We start from the raw sequence: 22,454 nt of genomic DNA on the forward strand, positions 1-22,454 counted from the left end.
AATCAAAAAACTAATTCTTCCAAAAAGAGATTGTTATTATTCCTCACAATAACCAGATAGCCTCTGCTTTCTTTTTCCTTTCTTCGGAATGAGAGACTCAACCATAATAGAAAGAATGGAGAACTATTAACCACCATTCTTCAGTGGGCTGTGATTTTCAGAGGGGAATACTAAGAAGTAAGTGGGGAATGTTGATTAGAGCCCGGGCTACAATGCCTGGGAGGACAAGAGCTGAATCGCTGAGAGTGGTGAGTGGGCATGCAGGGAGAGTACTTGCCCAGGGAAAGGGGTGCAGTGCCTCTGTGTGTGTGTGTGTGTGTGTGTGTGCGTGTGTGTGCACATGGGCACCCATGCACACGTGGGCACATGGAGAAGAGGCAAGTAGTGCAAAGAATAAAGACCTGCAGATGTTGGGATTTGGTGGAAGGAGAGGGAGACAACATAAATGAAGAAATATTCCAACTGCATGTACTTAAGAACTTATTGTGGTCAGAAAAGGGCAAAAAAGTCGCTAAAATCTGTTTTGGCCGACACAAGCCATCTATTCTAAGAGATTCTAGAAAGAGATGTGCCTTATAGATTCATATGTAAATTTGTTCATTACAGAAATACTTATAATATAGAAAAATCTGAACCAGCATACACATACAACAGGCAGGGGGTAGACAAACAGTGCGTGGCTCTATCATAAAAGAGATTTCTATGCAGCTTTTAGGAATCATGTTTTTAATGAAGGGCAATTATTTCTCATTTTAACAGCATTAGATCCATACATTAAACCTTGTTTTGTATGTTTTAGGTACAGTATCTGTTTTTCCTTCCATTAATCATTTCCTCATAACCCAATATATGTGTTTCAATGGACACAATCTATTTCATTGTGTGAATATATAATTATTTTGTAATACTTTACTAATTTTGGCTATTTCAATTATCTACATTTGGCTACTGTATAGATTTTATTATATTTAACAGCCTCAGACATAAATTTTTGTCTTAATTTCTGTCTTTTTTTTTTTTTTGCTTCAACAATAATTCCTATAAGTGGAACTTTTGGGTAAAGCATACAACTTTTTTTTTTAATAGTATTTCCTTGGTAGAGCATGTAACTTTTTAAAGATGCTTGCTGTATATATGACCAAAATGCTTCGAGAAATATTTATATTTCTACTACCAAAGTATATGATTACTATTACAGAGTTTTAATTTTATTGATTGACTAATTTGTAGAAATGGGGGTCTCATTATGTTGCCCAGGCTGTTTTAAACCCCTGGGCTCAAGGAATCCTCCCACCTTGACCATCCAAATTGCTAAGATTGCAGGCATGAGCCACTGAACTTTTATTCCTTTATGCTTTTCTTCATTTGCAATATTGACTATAATCAGGAAGAAAATATAAACATCCTTTAAAAAGAATGAAAACATATGTCTCACTCTAAGCAGAGCAGAGAAATTGTTAACTTTGAAACCAGTGATAATAAAAATGATACCCCTTCTATAGCAACATAAAGAGAAGTTTTGAGGAACAGAAGATGTGAAATGCAATATTTAGTCTGGGTCAGTGCAAGATCCAGGCGAGGGTGGAGGATGGCCGGCTGCACAGACCTCTGTTCCGGTGCTTCCTCTTCATCCCTCCCCACCTCCCTCTGCAGACCTTGTTCTCAGAGGCCATTCATTCCCAGACTCAGGTAGCTACAGCAGCGGGTGTTGTGACTGCAGGCCTCATGCTCCTTTGCTTTGGAAGAAACTGTTGAGGAGTTAGTATTTACTGAGCAGCTTATATGTTCCAGTCAGTATTGTCACTCATAATAATTACTGTTAAGTAATACATGAAAAATCTTAAATTTAAAGCATTTCAATATTTTAAAAGTAAAGGGAGCAAAAGGCCAAAGTGTTCTTTTGCTCACTTAACTTCCGATCTTCAGTTTAGCATGCATCTTTTTAGACTTTTTCAGGCGTTTACGTCTATAAATATGCAGAAATGTATAGCTTTGTTTTTGTTTTTCAATTGAATCATTAGTGTAGTTCTGCAACATGCTTTTTGACCGCTTAGTGTATCACCATTATCTAGGTTCATGACGATAAATCAACTCTTTTTACCTGCTGCATTGAATTCCCTCTGAGGGATGAGCCGTCGTTCCTCTAAACAGTCTCCTGTTGGGTGGCTGGTTCAGTCGGTTACCACTTTTATACTTTAAAAACAGTGCTGCAGTGTCATTCTCACAGAGGCTTCTCTCTGCACTCATGCAAGTACTTTGCTAGACTAGACATCAGAAAGTGGAATTGCTGGACCCAATTGTGCACATTCGAAATTTCACACTTCATGATATTGTATGAATCAATAAAGTTCCAATGGTTTTGTCCCATGAATGAGATCACACAGCTTGTGAATCTTAGAGCCTTTACCTATTGCTTACCTTCTTTATGTCCTTAACACTAATATAGTAGGCCTCACCCATTGTGGGTGCTCAGTAAATACTTGTTGAATGACTTTGTGAAGGGAAGAAAGAAAAGATTAGTAAGGCCTGGTCTTATTCAAAGCTCTCCTAATCAATATCTTTGTGATTAAACATGGTGGGTTCAGCCCCTGACTGACTTCAGAGCCTCTGCCAGGCAGTCTGCCTGGATCCCACCAGGAGCCACCAGGCCATAAGTTGACTGTACTAATGGCCAAGAGTTTGATGCTTGAGGAGTCCACAGTGTTGGACACCCACAGAGCTGAACAAGGGTGGAACCAGGGAATCCAATGAAGAGGGTCCTTCATGAATCAGAGGGGGATGATGGAAGCTTGGACCTGGCAAGGGAAGTGTGGGGAAGTGATAGGATTCTGAATATTTTAATATTTGAATGCAGTAGAGTCAGAGATGTCCTGATCAGATAACAGATATTATTTTTACAGATGGTTTTCCATACTGGAACCCAAAGGTAAAGACACTCAAGGACAGACATTTTTGGCAGAGGTAAGATCTTCTTTGGTCACCATACTTGAGTTAGCCCTGGGAAAGTGGACATTTCCATGCAGAATCCTAAAGCTTCTTCCAGGCCATAGTGTCTGTCCCACACCTTCTGGTATCTCTTGATATGCAGCACAGATGAAAATGGCAAGTTCCCTGGCCTTCCTTCTGCTCAACTTTCATGTCTCCCTCTTCTTGGTACAGCTGCTTACTCCTTGCTCAGGTAGGGAATGATTCCACGATTCCACATTTATGTTTCTGAAGCAGACAGTTATCTCAATTACCTAATTAAGCAGACAATTACCTAAATGCCCTCTTAGAACCTTTAACTCATTCCCATACCTGGAAGTCCATCCCAACCTGAAGGACCACCTGTCACAAAGAGACAAATTAGGATTGTGTTCCCCTCTAGGTTCTCTGTATCTCACCTTCCCTGTCTGAGAAGCACCCTTCCTCTCATGACCCCAACTCCAAAACCCTCTGATGGAGCTTCCCCCTTGTGCTGACAGCTCAGTTTTCTGTGCTTGGACCCTCTGGGCCCATCCTGGCCATGGTGGGTGAAGACGCTGATCTGCCCTGTCACCTGTTCCCAACCATGAGTGCAGAGACCATGGAGCTGAGGTGGGTGAGTTCCAGCCTAAGGCAGGTGGTGAACGTGTATGCAGATGGAAAGGAAGTGGAAGACAGGCAGAGTGCACCGTATCGAGGGAGAACTTCGATTCTGCGGGATGGCATCACTGCAGGGAAGGCTGCTCTCCGAATACACAACGTCACAGCCTCTGACAGTGGAAAGTACTTGTGTTATTTCCAAGATGGTGACTTCTATGAAAAAGCCCTGGTGGAGCTGAAGGTTGCAGGTGAGCCTCCAGGTTTTGTTCTGAGAACACTTCTCTGTAGGATCTAGAGCAGATGCAGAGTCCCTCTTGCAAAAGCACTGCAGACACTCCTGGCTGCTCACTAGCAATTGTCTGCACTGCCTCCCAACTTAGCTTCTCTGCAACCGTTAAGAAAGACACATTCTTTCTTTAGAAAGAATTCCTGCTGCACCTTACATGCCGAAGTAAACAACTCCCTCCCTCTGACAACCAGAGATATAAGGGAAATGAAGGACGACGGATAGGAAACATTAGAAATCATCAGTTCAGTGACTGATACACAGTCATTTTGATTTAGTCGTGTAACAGACGGCTTCTGTTGTGTCTCCAAGTGCACGTTACCATGGGTCCTGGGAGGTGGAATAGTGACTGTATCTGCTGCCAGTGTTTTCCAATCAGTGACTCCCAGAAACATTTTTGTAGTATAATGAGGCATGTTTCTTTCTTGTTGCTTTGAGGAAGAACACACATCATGGGGAGCTGTGGCGGGGTCTCAGTGAGAAGGTTTTAGAGCAGATTTATTTTACAATTTGGGCTTGTGTTAGGGGATTTGGGGGAGGGTTTATAGACTTAGCTCTCTTCTCTGGATGAGATACTGTCAGGAAGGTGTGGGGAGATGAATTCTGAGAGTGGGAGCCTTAATCAAGCTTATCTAGGAGGAGGGAGACTAGGGTGAGACTAAAGCTGTAAATGATGAAGAGGCAGCAATTCCTTATTGCTGATGGGGGATGTTTGGTTATTGTTGTGGTTTGTACAATGTTCATGTTTTTCTCTGCACTCACAAAAGATTGGGGTGGTCTTGTATTTCCCATGATCTGTCACAGTGATAAAGTACTATTTTTTGTGTTCTGTGAAATTACTCATGTTCAACAGGAGGATACCAAGACCTGGTATCAGGTTCCAGATGCCGAGGAGAGCTTTTTTCTTTCTCAGTGCAATCCCTTGCCTCATGGCTTCTGGTTGGGTTTGGTTTAAGGGGAGCTGTAGCAGACAATGGTAGGAAGAAGAGAAAAGGGAGAGGTCTGGGTGCTTATTACCTGGCTTCCTTCCTGCAAGATTCCCTCAGGCTGGCTGCATTGCCTTGCTGAAGGTCACAAGTCAACTCAAGAAAGTCCTCAATGCATCAATCTTCTCTTTTATGTCTCCGGAACAGATCCCTCTCCTCCTCCCTCTGGTAATTGGGGTGGATGGGAATAGCCCCACATTACTCACCCTGGGATACTGCACTAGCCCATTTAGTTTTCTTTTCATCATGACCACACTTGTGTAAATAGCTCCTGAATGAAATCTTCCTTGGATTGTCAAATGTGAGTCTGCCATTGATTCCCATTGAGACCCTCCCTGACACAGGAGCTCTCAAGAATTTAGGGCAATTTATCCTTCTACAGCATTGGGTTCTGATCTTCACATTGAAGTGAAGGGTTATGAGGATGGAGGGATCCATCTGGAGTGCAGGTCCATTGGCTGGTACCCCCAACCCCAAATAAAGTGGAGCAACACCAAGGGAGAGAACATCCCAGCTGTGGAAGCACCTGTGGTTGCAGATGGAGTGGGCCTGTATGCAGTAGCAGCATCTGTGATCATGAGAGGCAGCTCTGGTGGGGGTGTATCCTGCATCATCAGAAATTCCCTCCTCGGCCTGGAAAAGACAGCCAGCATATCCATCGCAGGTCAGTACCCTGCTTGGCCTCAGCTTTACTGAGCTGAGCTGTGGCAGGTGATGAAGGGGGATGTGTGAGTCTCTACTGTGTGAGTCTCTGCGGTCAACCTGGGTCTCTACACTGCATGTAAGGCTCAAAGCAGGGACCTGAAGTCTACTCACTGCTTTAGGGGAGCTTCCCACGCCACAAAGCTGTTCATGCCACAAACATTTACTGATCACTTCCTGTCTGACAGAAACAGAAAGTGTGACAGGCAGTGGGAATTGGGGAAAAACGTTAAGAGAAGCTCCTTATGTAAAGTCAAATGACAAAATGGGAAAACATATATATATTTACAAACTCATAGAGAAAGAGCTAATCTTTTTGAAACAGAAGAGTTTGAAAACTGAGTAAAAAATATTAACAAAGGTCATGAATTGTTATTTCACAGGAAAGGAAATAACCCACAAAAGAGTGCTCATTCTCACTCATTAGGGAAACATATCTGAAATCATTTTTCACTTATGATATTAGCAAAAATCAAAACCCTACTGCTTTGCTTGATAACACATGGCTATGGCAGGAGTGTAGGAAGGCAGTGACTCTCAGTCATTTGCTCGTGTCACTTGTATTTTTGGTGTGCATTAGCACAAGCTCTATTGGGGGATCTATCCAAACTACATATTTATTGATCCAAAATTCCAGTTCTGGGATATGCTTGCATTTGTATGAGATGATCCATGTAAAAGGTTTCTGGGGGTTTTTTGTTTGTTTGTTTGTTTTTTGAGAGGGAGTCTCACTCTGTTGCCCAGGATGGAGTGCAATGGCGCAATCTCAGCTCACTGCAACCTCCTCCTCCTGGGTTCGAGAGAGCCTCCTGTCTCAGCCTCCCCAGTAGCTGGGATTACAAGCATGCACCACCACACCTGGATAATTTTTATATTTTTACTAGAGATGTGGTTTCACCACGTTGGCCAGGCTGGTTTCAAACTCCAGACCCCAATTGATCTGCCTGTCTCAGCCTCCCAAGGTGCTGGGATTACAAGTGTGAGTCACCAGCCCGGCCTATAAAAAGTTTCTTATAGCATTGATTATGATTGTATAAGGTTAGAAGCTATGGAGATGCTCACTGATGGTGAACTTCCATACAAGGGAATACTGCCCAACTGTGAAAGAAAAAAGAGATAATTCTGTCTATACTAATATGGAAAGATCTCCAAGACACACTTTACACAGAAGAGTGAGATGCAGAGTGATGTGTATAGAATGTTATTTTTAGTTTAAACGAGGAAAAATAGGAACATATTTTAATTTACTTTTTTTAGTTCTTGATTCTGTTATTTAACTTACATTTTTAAAATTTAACAAGCAATTTTGTAATACTCACTGTACATCAAGTACTTTATTTACTTATTTAGAGACAGAGTCTCACTCTGTCACCGAGGCTGGAATGCCGTGGCACAATCTTGGCTCACTGCAAGCCCCGCTTCCTGGGTTGAAGCAATTCTATAGCCTCAGCCTCCCAAGTAGTTGGGATTACAGGGACATGACACTATGCCCAGCTAATTTTTGTAATTTTAGTAAACATGGGTTTTCACCATGTTGGCCAAGCTGGTCTCGACCTCCTGACCGCAAGTGATCTGCCTGCCTCGGCCTCACAAAGTGCTGGGATTACAGGCATGACCCACTGCAGCCCATTAGGCCCTTTTAAAGTATTAATTTAATTCTTCTAACCTCAGGAGATAGGCATTATCGTTACCCTCATTTTATAGATTAGGCCACTACAAACAGAGAGGTTATGTAAGTAGTCCAACATCACACTTCTAGTCACATGGGGGAGCCAGCATTTAAACCCTTGCCCTCTGACTCCACAGTTTATGTCCCTAAGCATCATATTAAGTGGACTAAGGAAAAGTTAATAGATGGAGGGAGGGAGTACTAGGTAGATGGGAGAGTTGCATGACTTTATGTACATGAAGTTTTTGAACCATGTAAATGTGTTACTGGTTGAAAAAATATTTAGAAAAAAATGAGTATGACTCTGCTGAAGTTAATTTCCATACGAGAGGCAGACCTCTCAAGATAGTAATAGTAGTAGCTTGTAGTGAGGGTTTACCAAAGTCTTCTCTACAGTCCTCTGAGACTTCAGGGAGAGAAAGCTTATTTAACCTCATGAGATGGATTCCATGCCCCCAACCGGGGCTGAGCAGCTAAAGCTTGGGGTGCTGAGGCTGGGGCTGAGTGCACTAGCTCCCATGACCCACAGCTCTCCCCTTCACAGAACCCTTCTTCAGGAGCGCCCAGCCCTGGATCGCGGCCCTGGCAGGGACCCTGCCTATCTCGTTGCTGCTTCTCGCAGGAGCCAGTTACTTCTTGTGGAGACAACAGAAGGAAAAAATTGCTCTGTCCAGGGAGACAGAAAGAGAGCGAGAGATGAAAGAAATGGGATATGCTGCAACAGAGCAAGAAATAAGCCTAAGAGGTATCCAACGCAAGCAGAGAATCTAAGCCCCTGGCTTGCATGCCCCAGCCTGAAGATCTCACCCCCATTCCCACCCTGGCACTGCATCAAGTTTAAGGTTTATTTTCCCAAAACCCCCCTTACCCATAACTGTTCTTTTTTTCTTTTCTTTTTTTGCTTATTTTCCAGAGAAGCTCCAGGAGGAACTCAGTAAGTTCCCATTCCCCAGGAGACCCAGGCATGTCTTCTTATCCCCACTTTGAGCACCTTGATAACCCTTCCCTATTCATTCCATTGCAGAGTGGAGGAAAATCCAGTACATGGCTCGTGAGTGACTCTGACATTTTCTCTGAATGTGAATCTTGAATCTATGACTCTCTTCTGCTTGGAAATTTTCCAGCCCATAAGTCTTTGCCCAGGGTTGAAAAATGGTCCTAGATCCCTTTACTCAGGAAAAGAAAATAAGTTTGGCTCTTTGGAGAAACCACCCAGAAGGAGTCTCTCTCTCTCGTCTATCTCTCTCTCTAAGAAAAGAAAAAGAGGTCTTCAATCTCTTTGTACTAGGGGCCACAGACCTTTATGCCCTAAAAAGCACTGAGGAATATCCAGGGGTACACTTCAAAAGGAAGAGAGAAGGATGAGGTGCATTTTCTATGGCAGGAAACTTACTTGTTGTTTTCCATAATCTAGAGGATGTTGAAAGGAAAACAAGAATGGAAGATTTAAGAGATAAGAAAATCAGAAAAGAGAGAGGGAGACAAGTGTGTCTAATAAAGAGGAGTAGCTACAGTGGCTCAGTTGGTACAGATTTATCATAACTGCTTTCAAAAACTAGTCCCTGAAATTGCTCATTAAATTTCCCAAATTCTTTTTAGAGCAAGGTAGGAAATGATACAGATTGAGAAGGGTGGATCTTGTACTCCTAGACATACACATATGGACATGGTGACACCTATGCCCAGGTACAGGATTATAGACAGATTCAAAATAGATTAGCTGGACTCCATTGGGAAGGAACTCTAACAGTGACTGCCCTGCCACTAGCATTCAACCAATGTTCCCAGACTTGATATTAAGAAGAAGAGGTGAAGAGAGAATTGAGCTTGCAGAGTGAGACCACAGGGAAGAGTGGAATGGTCAAAAAGAAAGTCTAGATGGATGCGAAAGGAAGTGGAAGGGGCCAACAGAGCAAAGGCAGTGTTCAGGTGACACCTCTATCTTTCTTTCATTGTAGGTGGAGAGAAGTCTTTGGCCTATCATGGTGAGTGAGCCTGATGCTCTCTGGGTTTGCTGGGTCATGTACAATGAACATTTCAACTTTTTCTCTGCTGTGACCCATTGACGTTCTCAGTTGGATTAATCAGATCTAACCCTTAGACTCAATTTTGCATGGTAGGGGGTTGACTTCTGCTTTTCTGGAGCTTCTGAGAGACTCCTGACCCTGCACATGCCCAGGCAAAGCATAACCATGCAGCCTGCACCCCCCATGGCACAGGGAGCTGAGCCTGACATTGTTTAGAAGGTGCCACCTCTGATCTATCAGAGCTGTAGAGGAAGGAAGCTGAAGCCTGGAAGAGACTCTGAAGAAAAGGAGAGAAAACGTGTAGTGAAAGGAGAATGGAGTGGAGAAAAGAATAAAAATACTGACCTTTTTCTTATCTGTGTCTCCTTCCTTTCAGAATGGAAAATGGCCCTCTTCAAACCTGGTGAGTAAATCACTGTATGTTCCCTGGATCAACAACCTGAGGGACTATATTCCTTTCTCCTCCTCCAACTCTTGTGATTTGGGGAAGAAAAGTTCCCTTGACTAAGAAAGTTTGGGGTAGACAACATTAAATCCCAATCTGAAAAGTGGGCCCATCTCCAAGACCCTTTCTGCTGAGAGCCCAGGGAACCAGGGAGAATTGCTCTCTTGGGCTTCCTCAGACCTTCCTGGGAAGGAAGACACATAAAGGGTGGAGCTGAGGGGAAGGAGACACACACTGAGTGATACTGCAGGGAGAGTGAGGATGCAAAGGCCAAGGAGAGGAGGTGATGCCTGCCCAAAGAACTTTGCACTTCCCAGGCTTCTCATGCCCCCTACTGCCTGTGTCACCTCAAATGATTTAATGCTTCCGAGCTTTCACCTCCACATTTTTAAATGAAAATTGCAATCTGTGTTTTGTGGGGGTGAGGTGAAGACTGAAGTAATAATAAATATCCACTGGTCAAAAACCAAGTAAGAAAGAGATGACAAGTTCAAACTGGTTGGTTGAAAAAGGTTTGCGGAAAGGAGGGTTAAGAGTAAGCAATAAGGAAAAGTGCAGTGCCCCCATGGTTCCCAACAGTGGGGAGCTGTCTTCACTCCTAGCCTGGGAGGTCTAGGAAGGGGAGGCAGTTACTGGAACCCAGAGAAAGGTAGCTCAAAAGAGAGGGCTCCCTGAGAAGAGTCGTCAGGCCTTGTTAGAGTAGCATCAGCTGCTGCTGGCAGGGAGGAAGCAGGAGAATAAACAGTGTGTCTCTCCTTTCTTTCTCCTTCCAATCTTCTATCAGGGCCTCCCATTGGCCAAACCCAACAGCAAACCAGAAGACAAGGGAGCCCAGTGGCACTATCCTTAGAGTACAGATTCCTAGGACCCAGAAGAGGGTGGAAAAAGCTGAAGGCTGGAGAGTGAATCTGGGGCCCCTCATAGAGCCCAGCATAGAGACGGCCTTGCAGCTATTAGAACATCAGGAGCTTCCTTCATGCCCTGCTGTGGGCTGAGTAAATAACATGATTCCCCTATACTACGCTAGAGATTCATATTTTTATCCCCATTTTTCAGGTGACAAAATGCTTCAGATGAGGCTCCACCTTGTTAAATAAATTGGATGTATGGAAAAATAGACTGCAGAAAAGGGGAGCTCATTTAGTTCATGAGCGGTCGAGTGAAGATTAAAAATTAACCTCTGAGTATAAGGCATTAGGGGGCAGAGTCAATGTGGGGAGGGAAACAAGAAAAATGTAGCAAGAGGATCCTTATTGCTTCCTGAGGCAGCATCAGGGTATTGGGTTAGGCAGATACCTTACTTTCATTTCCCCTCTGGACACAAGACCCCTTGAGCTTTCTCCCATGACATTGATGAGAGAGTCATATTTAGAGCAGGCTAGGGATGCCAGGTTCTGGAAGGACCTCCTTAGCATGGTCCAGGCCTTGCATACTAAGGCTCTGAAATCCAGGAAAAATGGCTGACCCCATGGACACCTCCTCAAACTCTCTGCAGCGGATGTGATTCTGGATCCAGACACGGCAAACGCCATCCTCCTTGTTTCTGAGGACCAGAGGAGTGTGCAGCGTGCTGAAGAGCCACGGGATCTGCCAGACAACCCTGAGAGATTTGAATGGCGTTACTGTGTTCTTGGCTGTGAAAACTTCACATCAGGGAGACATTACTGGGAGGTGGAAGTGGGGGACAGAAAAGAGTGGCATATTGGGGTATGTAGTAAGAACGTGGAGAGGAAAAAAGGTTGGGTCAAAATGACACCGGAGAACGGATACTGGACTATGGGCCTGACTGATGGGAATAAGTATCGGGCTCTCACTGAGCCCAGAACCAACCTGAAACTTCCTGAACCCCCTAGGAAAGTGGGGATCTTCCTGGACTATGAGACTGGAGAGATCTCGTTCTACAATGCCACAGATGGATCTCATATCTACACCTTTCCGCACGCCTCTTTCTCTGAGCCTCTATATCCTGTTTTCAGAATTTTGACCTTGGAGCCCATTGCCCTGACCATTTGCCCAATACCAAAAGAAGTAGAAAGTTCCCCCGATCCTGACCTAGTGCCTGATCATTCCCTGGAGACACCAGTGACCCCGGGCTTAGCTAATGAAAGTGGGGAGCCTCAGGCTGAAGTAACATCTCAGCTTCTCCCTGCCCACCCTGGAGCTGAGGTCTCCCCTTCTGCAACAACCAATCAGAACCATAAGCTACAGGCACGCACTGAAGCACTTTACTGATATTCATTCCATTATTCCATATGACAGTTGTTTTGAGTTTCATACCACCTTATTGTCCCCTTATACAGGTAAGGAAACTGGGGTGCAGAAAGGTAAATTAACTTTAAAAGTAGACATGACAAGTGAACAGCAGAGCTGGGATCTAAACAGCAATAACTAACATTAACAGAGAATTTAAAATATTCTTAGTGCTGTGTTATAAGCTTTGGTGGATGTCACTCCTTTAATCCTCACAACACCCTGTCGGGTAGTCATATTTTGCAAGTATGGAAGCTGAGGCAGGGCAACATGAAGTAACTTACATAACTCATACAGTAATGTGTACAGTTGGGAGATGTTCAGCCTTAGTCCCTGGCTAATTGCCTGTTCTTTTCCAGCCTGATTTTTTTCCCACAGGAAGGGCCCACATGTAGCCCTGAGGTTTCCTTCCCAGGACAGCTGCAGGGTAGAGATCATTGTAAGTGCTTGTGGAGTTGACATCCTTATTGACTCTTTCCCAGCTGATATCAGAGACTTAGACCCAGCACTCCTTGGATTAGCTCTGCAGAGTGTCTTGGTTGAGAGAATAACCTCATAGTACCGACATGACATGTGACTTGGAAAGAGACTAGAGGCCACACTTGATAAATCATGGGGCACAGATATGTTCCCACCCAACAAATGTGATAAGTGATCATGCAGCCAGAGCCAGCCTTCCTTCAATCAAGGTTTCCAGGAAGAGCAAATACCCTAGAGATTCTCTGTGATATAGGAAATTTGGATCAAGGAAGCTAAAAGAATTACAGGGATGTTTTTAATCCCACTATGGACTCAGTCTCCTGGAAATAGGTCTGTCCACCCCTGTTCATTGGTGGATGTTAAACCCATATTCCTTTCAACTGCTGCCTGCTAGGGAAAACTGCTCCTCATTATCATCACTATTATTGCTCACCACTGTATCCCCTCTACTTGGCAAGTGGTTGTCAAGTTCTAGTTGTTCAATAAATGTGTTAATAATGCTTACTCCTCAGCTTGGCTTTTTCTAGACTGTGGTGTCTACTCAGCACAGCAGTCTGCACACCCACTGTACTCACCACAGTCTCAGTTTACCTCACTGCAGCATTTTCACAAGACCCTTATTGGATGCATTTTCTATTGCTGCCATCTGAATTACCAGAAATGTATAGACTTTTTTTTTTTTTTTTTGAGATTGGATTGTGCCACTGTACTCCCAGGCTGGAGTACAGTGGCATGATCTCAGCTCACTGCAACCTCCACCTCCCAGGTTCAAGTGATTCTCCTGCCTCAGCCTTCTGAGTAGCTGGGACTACAGGTGCGTGCCACCACGCCTGGCTAATTTTTTGTGTTTTCAGTGCAGACGAGGTTTCACCATGTTGTCCAGGATGGTCTTGATCTACTGACCTTGTGATCCACCCACCTCGGCCTCCCAAAGTGCTGGGATTACAGGTATGAGCCACCACGCCTGGCTTCAGAAATTCATGAACTTAATTTCTTATTCATGAACTTATTATCTCACTGTTCTGTAGGTGAGAAGTCAGAAGTCCCACAGGGATCTCACCAGGCTAGAATCAAGGTGTCTGCAGGCTGGATTCCTTTCTGGAGTCTCTAAGGAAGAATCTGTTTCCTTGCTTATTCAGACTATTGGCAGAATCAGTTCCTTTCATTTATAGGACTGAGGTCCCAGTTGTTCCCTGGTTTTTAGCTAAGGGCTGTACCCACTTCTAGAGGCTGCCACACTCTGGCTCCTAGCTCCCTTCCTGTATCTTCAAAGCAGCAACAGCGCATTGAGGCTCATCTCCTAGGTCTTTTTCTCCATTGTATCTCTCTGATTCTTTTACCTTCTCCTTTTTTTCCTTCCTTTCTTTCTTTTTTTTCTTCTTTGACAAGGACTTGCTCTGTCACCCAGGCTGAAGTGCAGTGGCGTGATCTCAGGTCACCACATACTTTGTCCCCTGGGCTCAAGCAATCCACCCATCTTAGCTTCTCAAGCAGCTGGGAGCACAGACCCACATCACCATTCCTGGGTATTTTCTTGTAGAGACAGGGTCTTGCCATGTTGCCCAGGCTGGTCTCAAACTCCTGAGCTCAAGCAATCTGCCCACCTTGGTCTCCCAAAGTGCTGGGATTATAGGCATGAGCCACCACGCTCAGTCTGCCTTTTACTTTTAAAGACTCCTATGATTAAACTGAGATCACCCAGACAATTTAGAATAATCTCTCTATTTTAAGGTCCATAACCTTAATTCTGTGTAAAGTTCATTTTACTGTGTTATACATTCTTTTCATAACTTTCATAGTGAATATAGCTCAAAGGGTGGGTGCGGGGAGCACTATTCAGCTCACCACACTGATTTGGGAAGTGATTCCAGGAAACACAAGTGCAGAAACAAATTGAGAAATGAAAAAAAGCCAATTACATGACAAATGGGATAAAGGGTTCACTCATGAGTCAGTTACCATGTGGATAACTTGGCTGAATCCCTTTTAGGACTCTCTAAGAAACCATATGAAATGTGTGATATAGCTCAGAATCTTCCTAAGGACTACAGGGCCTGGGACTTTATCTCCACTTCCCATCCTCCTTTGCTTGAATTGGTTGAAGGTTGGCCTGGGAGTGTTAATTCTAATGCACTTTAAGATTGGGCTATGTAACTGCAGAAAAGCAACTATCACGGGTGTGATAAAGCTCACAGGCAAAGGAGAAGGGAGATACTCACTGGAGGTGGGAAGGTTGTCATCCTTGCAGAAAACTGTGCCTCAGCTATTGGCAAACTGTGATAGGCCAAGAGAATATGGGATGGGGCATCAACAGCGTCTGTTATAAGGGCTCTGCCTCTGAGAATATATTGAATGCCTTTCAAGGTCTCTCTGCCCTCGCTGTACCACATTTAGCATTAGTGACCTCTTCTCTTCCAATACATGCCCATATCACATGGCCCTGCAGCCTCACCACATGGACTGGGTCTGGGATGGACACTGACCCAGGCTGGGCCAGAGGACCAAGTGACATGTGGCCAGTTACTCCTGTAGCAGATGTGCATGGGAGCTGTGGGAAGAAATGCTCCATTCATGGTGTGGACTAAAGGATGGTGGGCTGCAGAGAAGACCAAAGCAGACGAGCAGAGAGAAGGCTCCAAGATGGAAAGAGTTTAGGCAAATTTCTCACGTTTGGTTCTTTTAGAAGCCCAGTATCATTTCTTCTTTTTGAAAAAATGTGTTCTTTGAGGCAAGGTAAATGTACTCGTTAATATTGCTTGTAGTCCTAATATTCAGAAGCTTATGCAACTATTATAATATGTTCAGTGATTCTGTGAGTCAGGAATCTAGAATTTGAACAGGGCAGAGTAGGAATGGATTTTCTGTATGTCAACATGTCTAGGCCTCCCCTGGGAGTACTCTATAGCTGGAGATGACACAGCTATATTACCTTCAAAGACTGTAGTTTATTGTAAAGCAAAAGGAAATCAGTGCTTACCCTGTATCCTGGTTCTTCCAGGGTTGGCAGGTCCATAAAGAACCTTGCTAACGTGACCCTTCCTGTCTCTATCCCTCCCACTACAGAGCATGATTGGGTTAGGTTGTTACTATCTAACCGGGCACACCCCAGTAGAGCCTGATTTCTTTCTAAGCTACCCCATCGTCAACTGATCCTCTTCCTTTTCAGAACACACACGTTTCCCTCTAGCTCAGATCAACTTTGGCAGAGGCTGAGGCCTGGCTTAGCTGGATGCTTCTGGCAAAAGGGCTACTTCAAAGCCCTGGGCCTTATTTCTTCAGGTAAAAAAATATAAAGTCAGATCTCATCCCGGCTGGCCATGGTGTTAGACCCTTTCATCCTTCTCTTCTGCCTCTTCTCAACAGCTGCCCAGTCCTGTTTGGAATTCATATACATACAGTTCTAATACTGATGTATTTATCCTCATAAGCCACTCAACCCAGAATCTTATTTGAATTATAATCCAGAAACATCAGGTGACGTGTGAGACTACTGTATGAGAAAGAGACAGTTTAAGGGTCAGTCCAATGGAAAAAAGAGTTCTCCGAGCTTTCTTTAGCTTATTCTCATCAAAGAGCTTTCTCTGCAGAAGGAACCTACTGGTACCTCCTTTCCAGTCCTAGAAATCCTGACCTAGAGTGGCTTAATCCTGCTAGCACCTCTCTCTCACACTCTGGTGCCAAATGACTCCAGGAACTGGGCCATGATGTGGTGGGAATGACCTTACCCTGAGCATGTCACTCATGCATTGAACAACAGCTAAGAGCAGAGCTTAGAGCTTAGAGCTGGGCCCTGTAAGGTGAGAGGAATCACATCCTGCAGAAGTCTGTCCTGAGAAGCAGGTACTCCTGTCACAGCAGAGACACAGTGGATACCTGAGTAACAATAATACAAGACAGGACATGGGAACAGCAAAAGATTTGGGTGTCAGAAGAGGCCGAGAACACTTCAGGCAGGAACATTCAGAGTTGTTCTTGGAGGAAGTAGGCACGAAGGCTGGGCAGGATTTCACGGGGCAGAGATGGAGCAAGCAATTGAAATGAAAGGCATGGCATGGGAAAGGGAGCGCTGGCCACAGGGAGTGCAACGTTGTGATGCAAGGCCACTGCGGAGCCATTGCTAGCGTATTAACTGCAAAGTTTTGAATTGAATCAGAAGGGAATTGGAGGCCTCCAGACTAAGCATTTAGACACTTGAGGGGAATATTGACAACTGGGCCTCGGGAAGATTATTCTGGAAGATATCTTTACAATTACAAGATTGGAGCCTTTGGGGGAGGGATGCTGTTTACGGGAGGATGGTATGTGTGCTGGTGTGTGTGTGTGTGTGGCTCTTGGACCCAACCTGACCACCTACTATCTAGAAGGTGAAGGAGAACTAGAAAGTTTTGCTCAATTCCATCTTCTGCCACCACCAGAATGCCACCTCCCTGAGGGAAAAGGTTTTTGATCCTCAGTCAGGATTCTCAGCACCTCTTATCCGATAGCTTTGGAATGAATGACAAGGCCTTCATAACAGCCACTGCAACTGCTGTCTCCTTTCCTTTGCTACCCCTCCCGCTCCAGCCACGCCTGCTTCCCCCAAGCCCTCCTGCGCTCCAGGCCCAACCTCCAAAGCCAGCAACTTGAACAGGAGTCCTCTGGCTTTGGAAAGGGGGCGGCTTATGTTTTCCTCCTCATGTTTCCTCCCCAGCAAAATTGCCCTCTACATAGAGAGGCCTCTCCTTGTGGACACCAGCAAAGCCACCGACCTCGGTGACAAACCCCAGGGAATCTCCCCAAGGAATCTCAAAGCGAGAGAGAGAGAGAGAGAGAGAGAGAGAGAGACAGAGAGAGAGAGAGAGAGAGAGAGAGAGAGAGAGAGAGAGAGAGGAGAGAGAGAGAGAGAGTCTTGCTTTCGAACAAAGAAAAAGGAAATAAAAAGACCCGATAATCTCAAAAGGTTATTTGCTGCTTGAAATTTGTGATTCGGTGTATTCTACCCAGCAACTGCTGAGAAATAAGGTTCGACACCATTGGCTGGTTCACTCACACCCGGCCAATCCTGGGCTCTAAAATACTTAGGGAAATCTTGGGACTGTGGAAGCCCAGGAGACCAGATTTCGTTTCCTTCATCTGCAAACATGGCGACCTAGGAGAAAGGGAAGAACAATTTTTTCTCCTCTTTTGGGAAGGTTTGTGTCTAGTAGTGCCTGTGCCCCTGGGCAGATTGGAGAGAAGAGGGACGACTGGAGAATCGTCGAGAACCAGCGGAGAAAAGAAAAAGCAACGTTAATTCTAGAAGGTAGGAAACGGAGGGGAGGCGCTACAGCTCCGGGGTGGGCACAGTAGGTGGGGGAAGCGGGGTCTGCTGTGGACACGAGACGGGGTCCTGGGACAGGGAAAGCCCACCGGTGGGGAGGCGCGGCCTCGCCTGTCTTTGCCTCAGGCTGCCCGGCGTGGGTCGCGGGGAGGAGGAAGTGAAAGGAGGAGGGTGTGGTAGAATCCAGCGACAACTGAAGAAACTGCCTTCTGGCCAGAGAAGTGAGCCGAGGAGGGCGGAAAAAGGCCCCCTTGATCTTGGCATTGATGGCTTACTTCATGGAATGTTTAAGGAATCCCTCTCTCAGGACATACCTGAGCCTTCGGATGCAGGGGACTCCCTGAAGTTGGGGCACTGATGAGACCTACTTGAGTGACGGGAGAGGTTGGGCCCGACCAGCACTGAGGTGCCAAGACTCCTAGGCTGATTCTCCTCTGTAACCCTAGGCCTCCTGTCCCTGCCTGCTCTGGGTGCTCATGGAATCAGCTGCTGCCCTGCACTTCTCCCGGCCAGCCTCCCTCCTGCTCCTCCTCCTCCTCCTCCTCAGCCTGTGTGCACTGGTCTCAGGTAGGGATGTGTGTCACTTGCTGCTGTCACCTATCAGAAAGGAACATCAACCCTGTAGTCTGCAAAGGGAAAGAAAGAAGGACTGTGGAGTTGTTGACTTACCCTTTCATTCTGAACATGTTCATTGAATTTATACCAGCACTGTCCAAAAGAAATACAGTGAGGCACAAAGGCCAAGCGCATGTACAATTGCAAATTTTCAAAAAAAATTAAATTTTACTTTTTATTTTAAAAAGTAAAAAGAAACATGAAATAAATTTGTGTACTATTTTTGTTTCGCCCCAAATAATCAAATATGAATATTTAAATACTTAGTTAATATACCATATTACCAATGAGATAGTCAACATTTTGAAATTTTAAATCTTCATAATCCTGTGTGTATTTTACACTTACAGCTCATTTCAGTTGGGACTAGCTAGTGGATATGTGTCCTATTGCACGGCTCAAGTTTACAGTACACTCAGGCACAGCACTAGATTGGGAAATCGAGGAAAAACCCCTCAAGGGCACAGGGTGGACAGAGGGTGCTCAGGGCAGGTTCCTCAGGGTTTCCTTCATGAAGCAGAAGCACACTTTATAGTTACTGCTCCCAGGGGTGCTGTCGACTAGCCACAGCTACTGGTCCCCAGATTTCTCAGCCCAAAGACACCCTATGGCCATGGAAAAAATATGTTTGTCCCTAGAATATCTGCTTCCTTTCTTGCCTTACAGATGTGATGGCTGGTGTCTTTGTCTGACTCTACCCCTTTGTTGAACAGCCCAGTTTATTGTCGTGGGGCCCACTGATCCCATCTTGGCCACGGTTGGAGAAAACACTACGTTACGCTGCCATCTGTCACCCGAGAAAAATGCTGAGGACATGGAGGTGCGGTGGTTCCGGTCTCAGTTCTCCCCCGCAGTGTTTGTGTATAAAGGTGGCAGAGAGAGAACAGAGGAGCAGATGGAGGAGTACCGAGGAAGAACCACCTTTGTGAGCAAAGACATCAGCAGGGGCAGCGTGGCCCTGGTCATACACAACATCACAGCCCAGGAAAACGGCACCTACCGCTGTTACTTCCAAGAAGGCAGGTCCTACGATGAGGCCATCCTGCACCTTGTAGTGGCAGGTGCGTCGCTTCATTTTGCTTTGTTACTTTGGCACAGTGTGACTTTGGGGAAAGTTTCTCTCCTAACGTCAGGCCCATTGCAGACCAGCAAATTTTTGTCTGGACTCCCCTTTCCACAGGGAGATTCCACAGGGACACTCTCCCTGTGGAAACGGAATTCCAGGGAAAAATCCTTCCTCCTGCACAAGGGACACATGAGTGGGTTTGCCCTGCTAAGCCAAGGGCTTCACTTCTTGAGAAGCACATGCAGAATTCAGCTGAGGTCGTGAGCAGGGGAAAATGGTCAGTCTTGGAAGAGAAGTCTTATACCTGCCTTAGCATTGAACTGTGCACTTCTTTTGGGTTTTTTTTTTCTTTTTGAGACAGAGTCTTGCTCTGTTGTACCCTCGCTGGCACGATCTTGTCTCACTGCAACCTCTGCCTCCCAGGTTGCACTTCTGAGAGTGAGAGGAGACACTGTCAATAATTGTTCCAAGACAACTGGAATAAACTGATTACCCAGAGAACTACAACATATCAAATCTTATTTCTTGATAAATATTAATCTTTACTTCGTCTTTCCCAAAATGCTGATTGCAGAGAGAGTGACTTATTGTAAATAGATGGTTTTATTAAACCAAGACGAAATACAGAAGCAAAATTATATATAGTTCCTGCTAACTCCATAGAGAAAGACTACAAATTTCGCTGGGAGGTAATAGGGAAGCCTTCCACATAAAAATGCATTTAAACTGGGATTTCTAGGAATTTGTTAAAATGACATTAAGTGATTACTTCAGTTTTGGGGTTAGTGTATTATGCTTTAAAAGATATATTTGGGCCGGGCGTGGTGGCTCATACCTGTAATACGAGCACTTTGGGAGGCAGAGGCAGGTGGATTACTTGAGGCCAGGAGTTCGAGACCAGCCTGGCCAACATGGTGCAACCCCATCTCCACTAAAAATACAAAAACATTAGCCAGGCTTTGTGGAGTGTGCCTGTAATCTGAGCTTCTTGGGAGCCTGAGGCACAAGAATTGCTTGAACCCAGGAGGCAGAGGTTGCCCGGAGCCGAGATCTTACCACATCACTCCAGCCTGGGTGACAGAGCAAGACTCTGTATCAAAAATTAAACAACAACAAAAAAGATATATTTGAGGACTGAAAAAGCCTTTAAGGTGCAGGATAATCTGTGGTGGCATTTCACTCTATCAGACCAGACAGAGGAGGTGAGGACTAGGGAATTGGGTCTTTCCCTGGGGGCCTCAAATCATAACAGGTAGGAGACCCCATCTTTGCTACACACAAAGGCAACCTTGCATCTGATTAAAGCAGAATATCATGGAAGGAGGGTTTCTTGACCCTGCATCATGACTGTGTTCATAGCAGCACTCCAGGGTTGACCAGTTATGGTTTCTGCGCGGCAGGAATCTGCCATTCTTTGCCTATAAAACTGACACTGGCCTGGCCTTTCCCACTCTGAATTGGATTGCTTAGGACTTTTTGTTTGTTTGTTCATTGTATTCTCTTTGTTAGGTTGGTTGGTGGCTGATTTTGCCCTTAAATCTATTTTGTCATGCTTGCCTGTATTGAACCTCATAGAATGTTTTGAAGAATTTCGTTTTCCAATTTGCTGAGTTATTTTAATTCTTATTCCACTGAGCCTTTAAATGTACAAGTAGTTTTATCTCTTGATAAAAATTAAAGTGACCCTGGGCCGAGTGCAGTGATTCATGCCTGTAATCCTAGCATTTTGGGAGGCCAAGGCGGGTGGGTCACCCAAGGTCAGGAGCTGGAGACCAGCCTGGCCAACATGGTGAAACCCCGTCTTTACTAAAACTACAAAAAGTATCCAGGCATGGTGGCACATGCCTGTAGTCCCAGCTACTTGGGAGGCTGAGGCCAGAGAATCACTTGAATTCAGGTGGCCTAGGTTGCAATGAGCTGAGATCCTACCATTTCACTCTAGCCTAGGCTACAGAGCAAGACTCTGTCTAAAAAATAAATAAATAAATAAATAAAAATAAGCCTGGGCAACATGGCAAAATCCAGTCTCTACAAAAAGATACAAAAAAAAAGTAGCTGGGCATGGTGGCACATGCCTGTAGTCTCAGCTACTTGGGAGGCTGAGGTGGGAGGATCACCTGACCCTCAGAAGTCGAGGATGCAGTGAGCCATGATCATGCTTCTGCACTCCAGCCCAGGCGATAGAGTGAGACTGTGTCAAAAAAAAAAATTTTTTTTTAATTAAATTGAGCCAAAGCACCAGACTTAAGTTATTGATTTAATTTCCTGTCTTTGGGAAAATTCTTTGGGAGACTTTACAAAGGAATTACTCAGAAGAAGTTTAGATGGTCACACATGGCCGAAAGGTCTCCCAGGACCACGCTTTTGCAGCTCTTTCATACCTGGTGTTTACTCTTAAGGAAGATTCATTTAAAGATGGATTGTAGTTAGGGTGAGTCTAGTTTCTTAGGATTTTTGGTGATGATCTCTGATATTGAAAAAGTGGTATGGTTATCTTAGTCCCTGGATCATCCAGATCTTTCTAATAAGTTGATGTTCTCCAAGTACTATAAGAAAATCACCCAGCCTGGGCAACATGTTAGCCAAGAATGGTGGAAAATGCCTGTAATCCTAGCTAGTTGGGAGACTGAAGCAGGAGGATCTCTTGAGCCCAGGAGTACAAGGCACAGTGAGCTATGATTTTGCCACTGCACTCCAACCTGGACAGCAGAGCTAAAACCCTGTCCCTAAAACAACAAAAGCAATACTGCCTAATGGATGGAGCCTCTGGGAGGTAAACAGTGTGAATTAGGATTACAGTTGGATTTGCAGGCTAGATCTGTCAAGTCTCCTAAAAACCATCACCTCCTATGGGTGGTAGAAAGCGGTGGTTATGTGAAGTTCTGAACTAGACAGAAGGGTCAATGTCTTTGGATCAAAAGGTTTCTTAGGATTCTGCCCGCCTGGCAGACTTTCGTCCTTCTCGTTATTATTCTAGAGCTTCTGGAAGCTGAGGTCTACTGAGAAGTCGTCCCAGAAGCAGAAAGTGAAATCCAAAACCTGCCTGTTTGAAGTTGGAGTCGACA

The 22,454-nt window shown here is 44.9% G+C and overlaps 2 protein-coding genes across 26 annotated transcripts in view; both read left to right on the forward strand.

The window, feature by feature from the left end:
• On the forward strand, positions 1-17,687 carry LOC100976925 (butyrophilin subfamily 3 member A3). 21 transcript variants are annotated; one of them, XM_055113259.2, is made up of 12 exons: positions 20-177; positions 2,901-2,961; positions 3,089-3,178; positions 3,465-3,812; positions 5,219-5,500; positions 7,752-7,952; positions 8,121-8,141; positions 8,232-8,258; positions 9,166-9,192; positions 9,611-9,637; positions 13,264-13,357; positions 17,581-17,687. In XM_055113259.2, the coding sequence occupies exons 3-11, from the start codon at positions 3,094-3,096 to the stop codon at positions 13,317-13,319; spliced, it is 1,074 nt and encodes a 357-aa protein (XP_054969234.1). In that variant the 5' UTR covers positions 20-177; positions 2,901-2,961; positions 3,089-3,093; the 3' UTR covers positions 13,320-13,357; positions 17,581-17,687. The 21 variants fall into 21 exon arrangements, with proteins under 21 accessions (XP_054969229.1, XP_054969234.1, XP_054969235.1 ...); XM_055113254.2 differs by lacking the exons at positions 13,264-13,357; positions 17,581-17,687 and adding an exon at positions 11,175-12,913 and having other exon boundaries at positions 1-177; positions 3,094-3,178; XM_055113260.2 differs by lacking the exons at positions 13,264-13,357; positions 17,581-17,687 and adding an exon at positions 10,736-12,913.
• The window catches only part of BTN2A1 (butyrophilin subfamily 2 member A1), an 18,623-nt gene continuing 13,721 nt past the window's right edge, over positions 17,553-22,454 (forward strand). For all 5 annotated transcript variants that reach the window (XM_014345237.4, XM_034961610.3, XM_014345236.4 and 2 more), the window contains exons 1-3: positions 17,553-17,690; positions 18,155-18,275; positions 19,037-19,384. In XM_014345237.4, coding sequence (XP_014200723.2) covers positions 18,185-18,275; positions 19,037-19,384 — 439 coding nt within the window. In that variant the 5' untranslated portion in view covers positions 17,553-17,690; positions 18,155-18,184. The remainder of the gene's footprint in view (positions 17,691-18,154; positions 18,276-19,036; positions 19,385-22,454) is intronic.

This window comes from Pan paniscus, chromosome 5, assembly GCF_029289425.2.
Source record: "Pan paniscus chromosome 5, NHGRI_mPanPan1-v2.0_pri, whole genome shotgun sequence".
Classification (NCBI taxonomy): Eukaryota; Metazoa; Chordata; class Mammalia; order Primates; family Hominidae; genus Pan; species Pan paniscus.

Bases quoted from the DNA above. Each gene is read 5' to 3' on its own strand.
- LOC100976925 (XM_055113254.2), top strand. From the start codon at position 3,094: ATGAAAATGGCAAGTTCCCTGGCCTTCCTTCTGCTCAACTTTCATGTC. The intron at 3,813-5,218 runs GTGAGCCTCCAG...ATCCTTCTACAG, and splicing joins GGTGGAGCTGAAGGTTGCAG to CATTGGGTTCTGATCTTCAC. The intron at 5,501-7,751 runs GTCAGTACCCTG...TCCCCTTCACAG, and splicing joins AGCCAGCATATCCATCGCAG to AACCCTTCTTCAGGAGCGCC.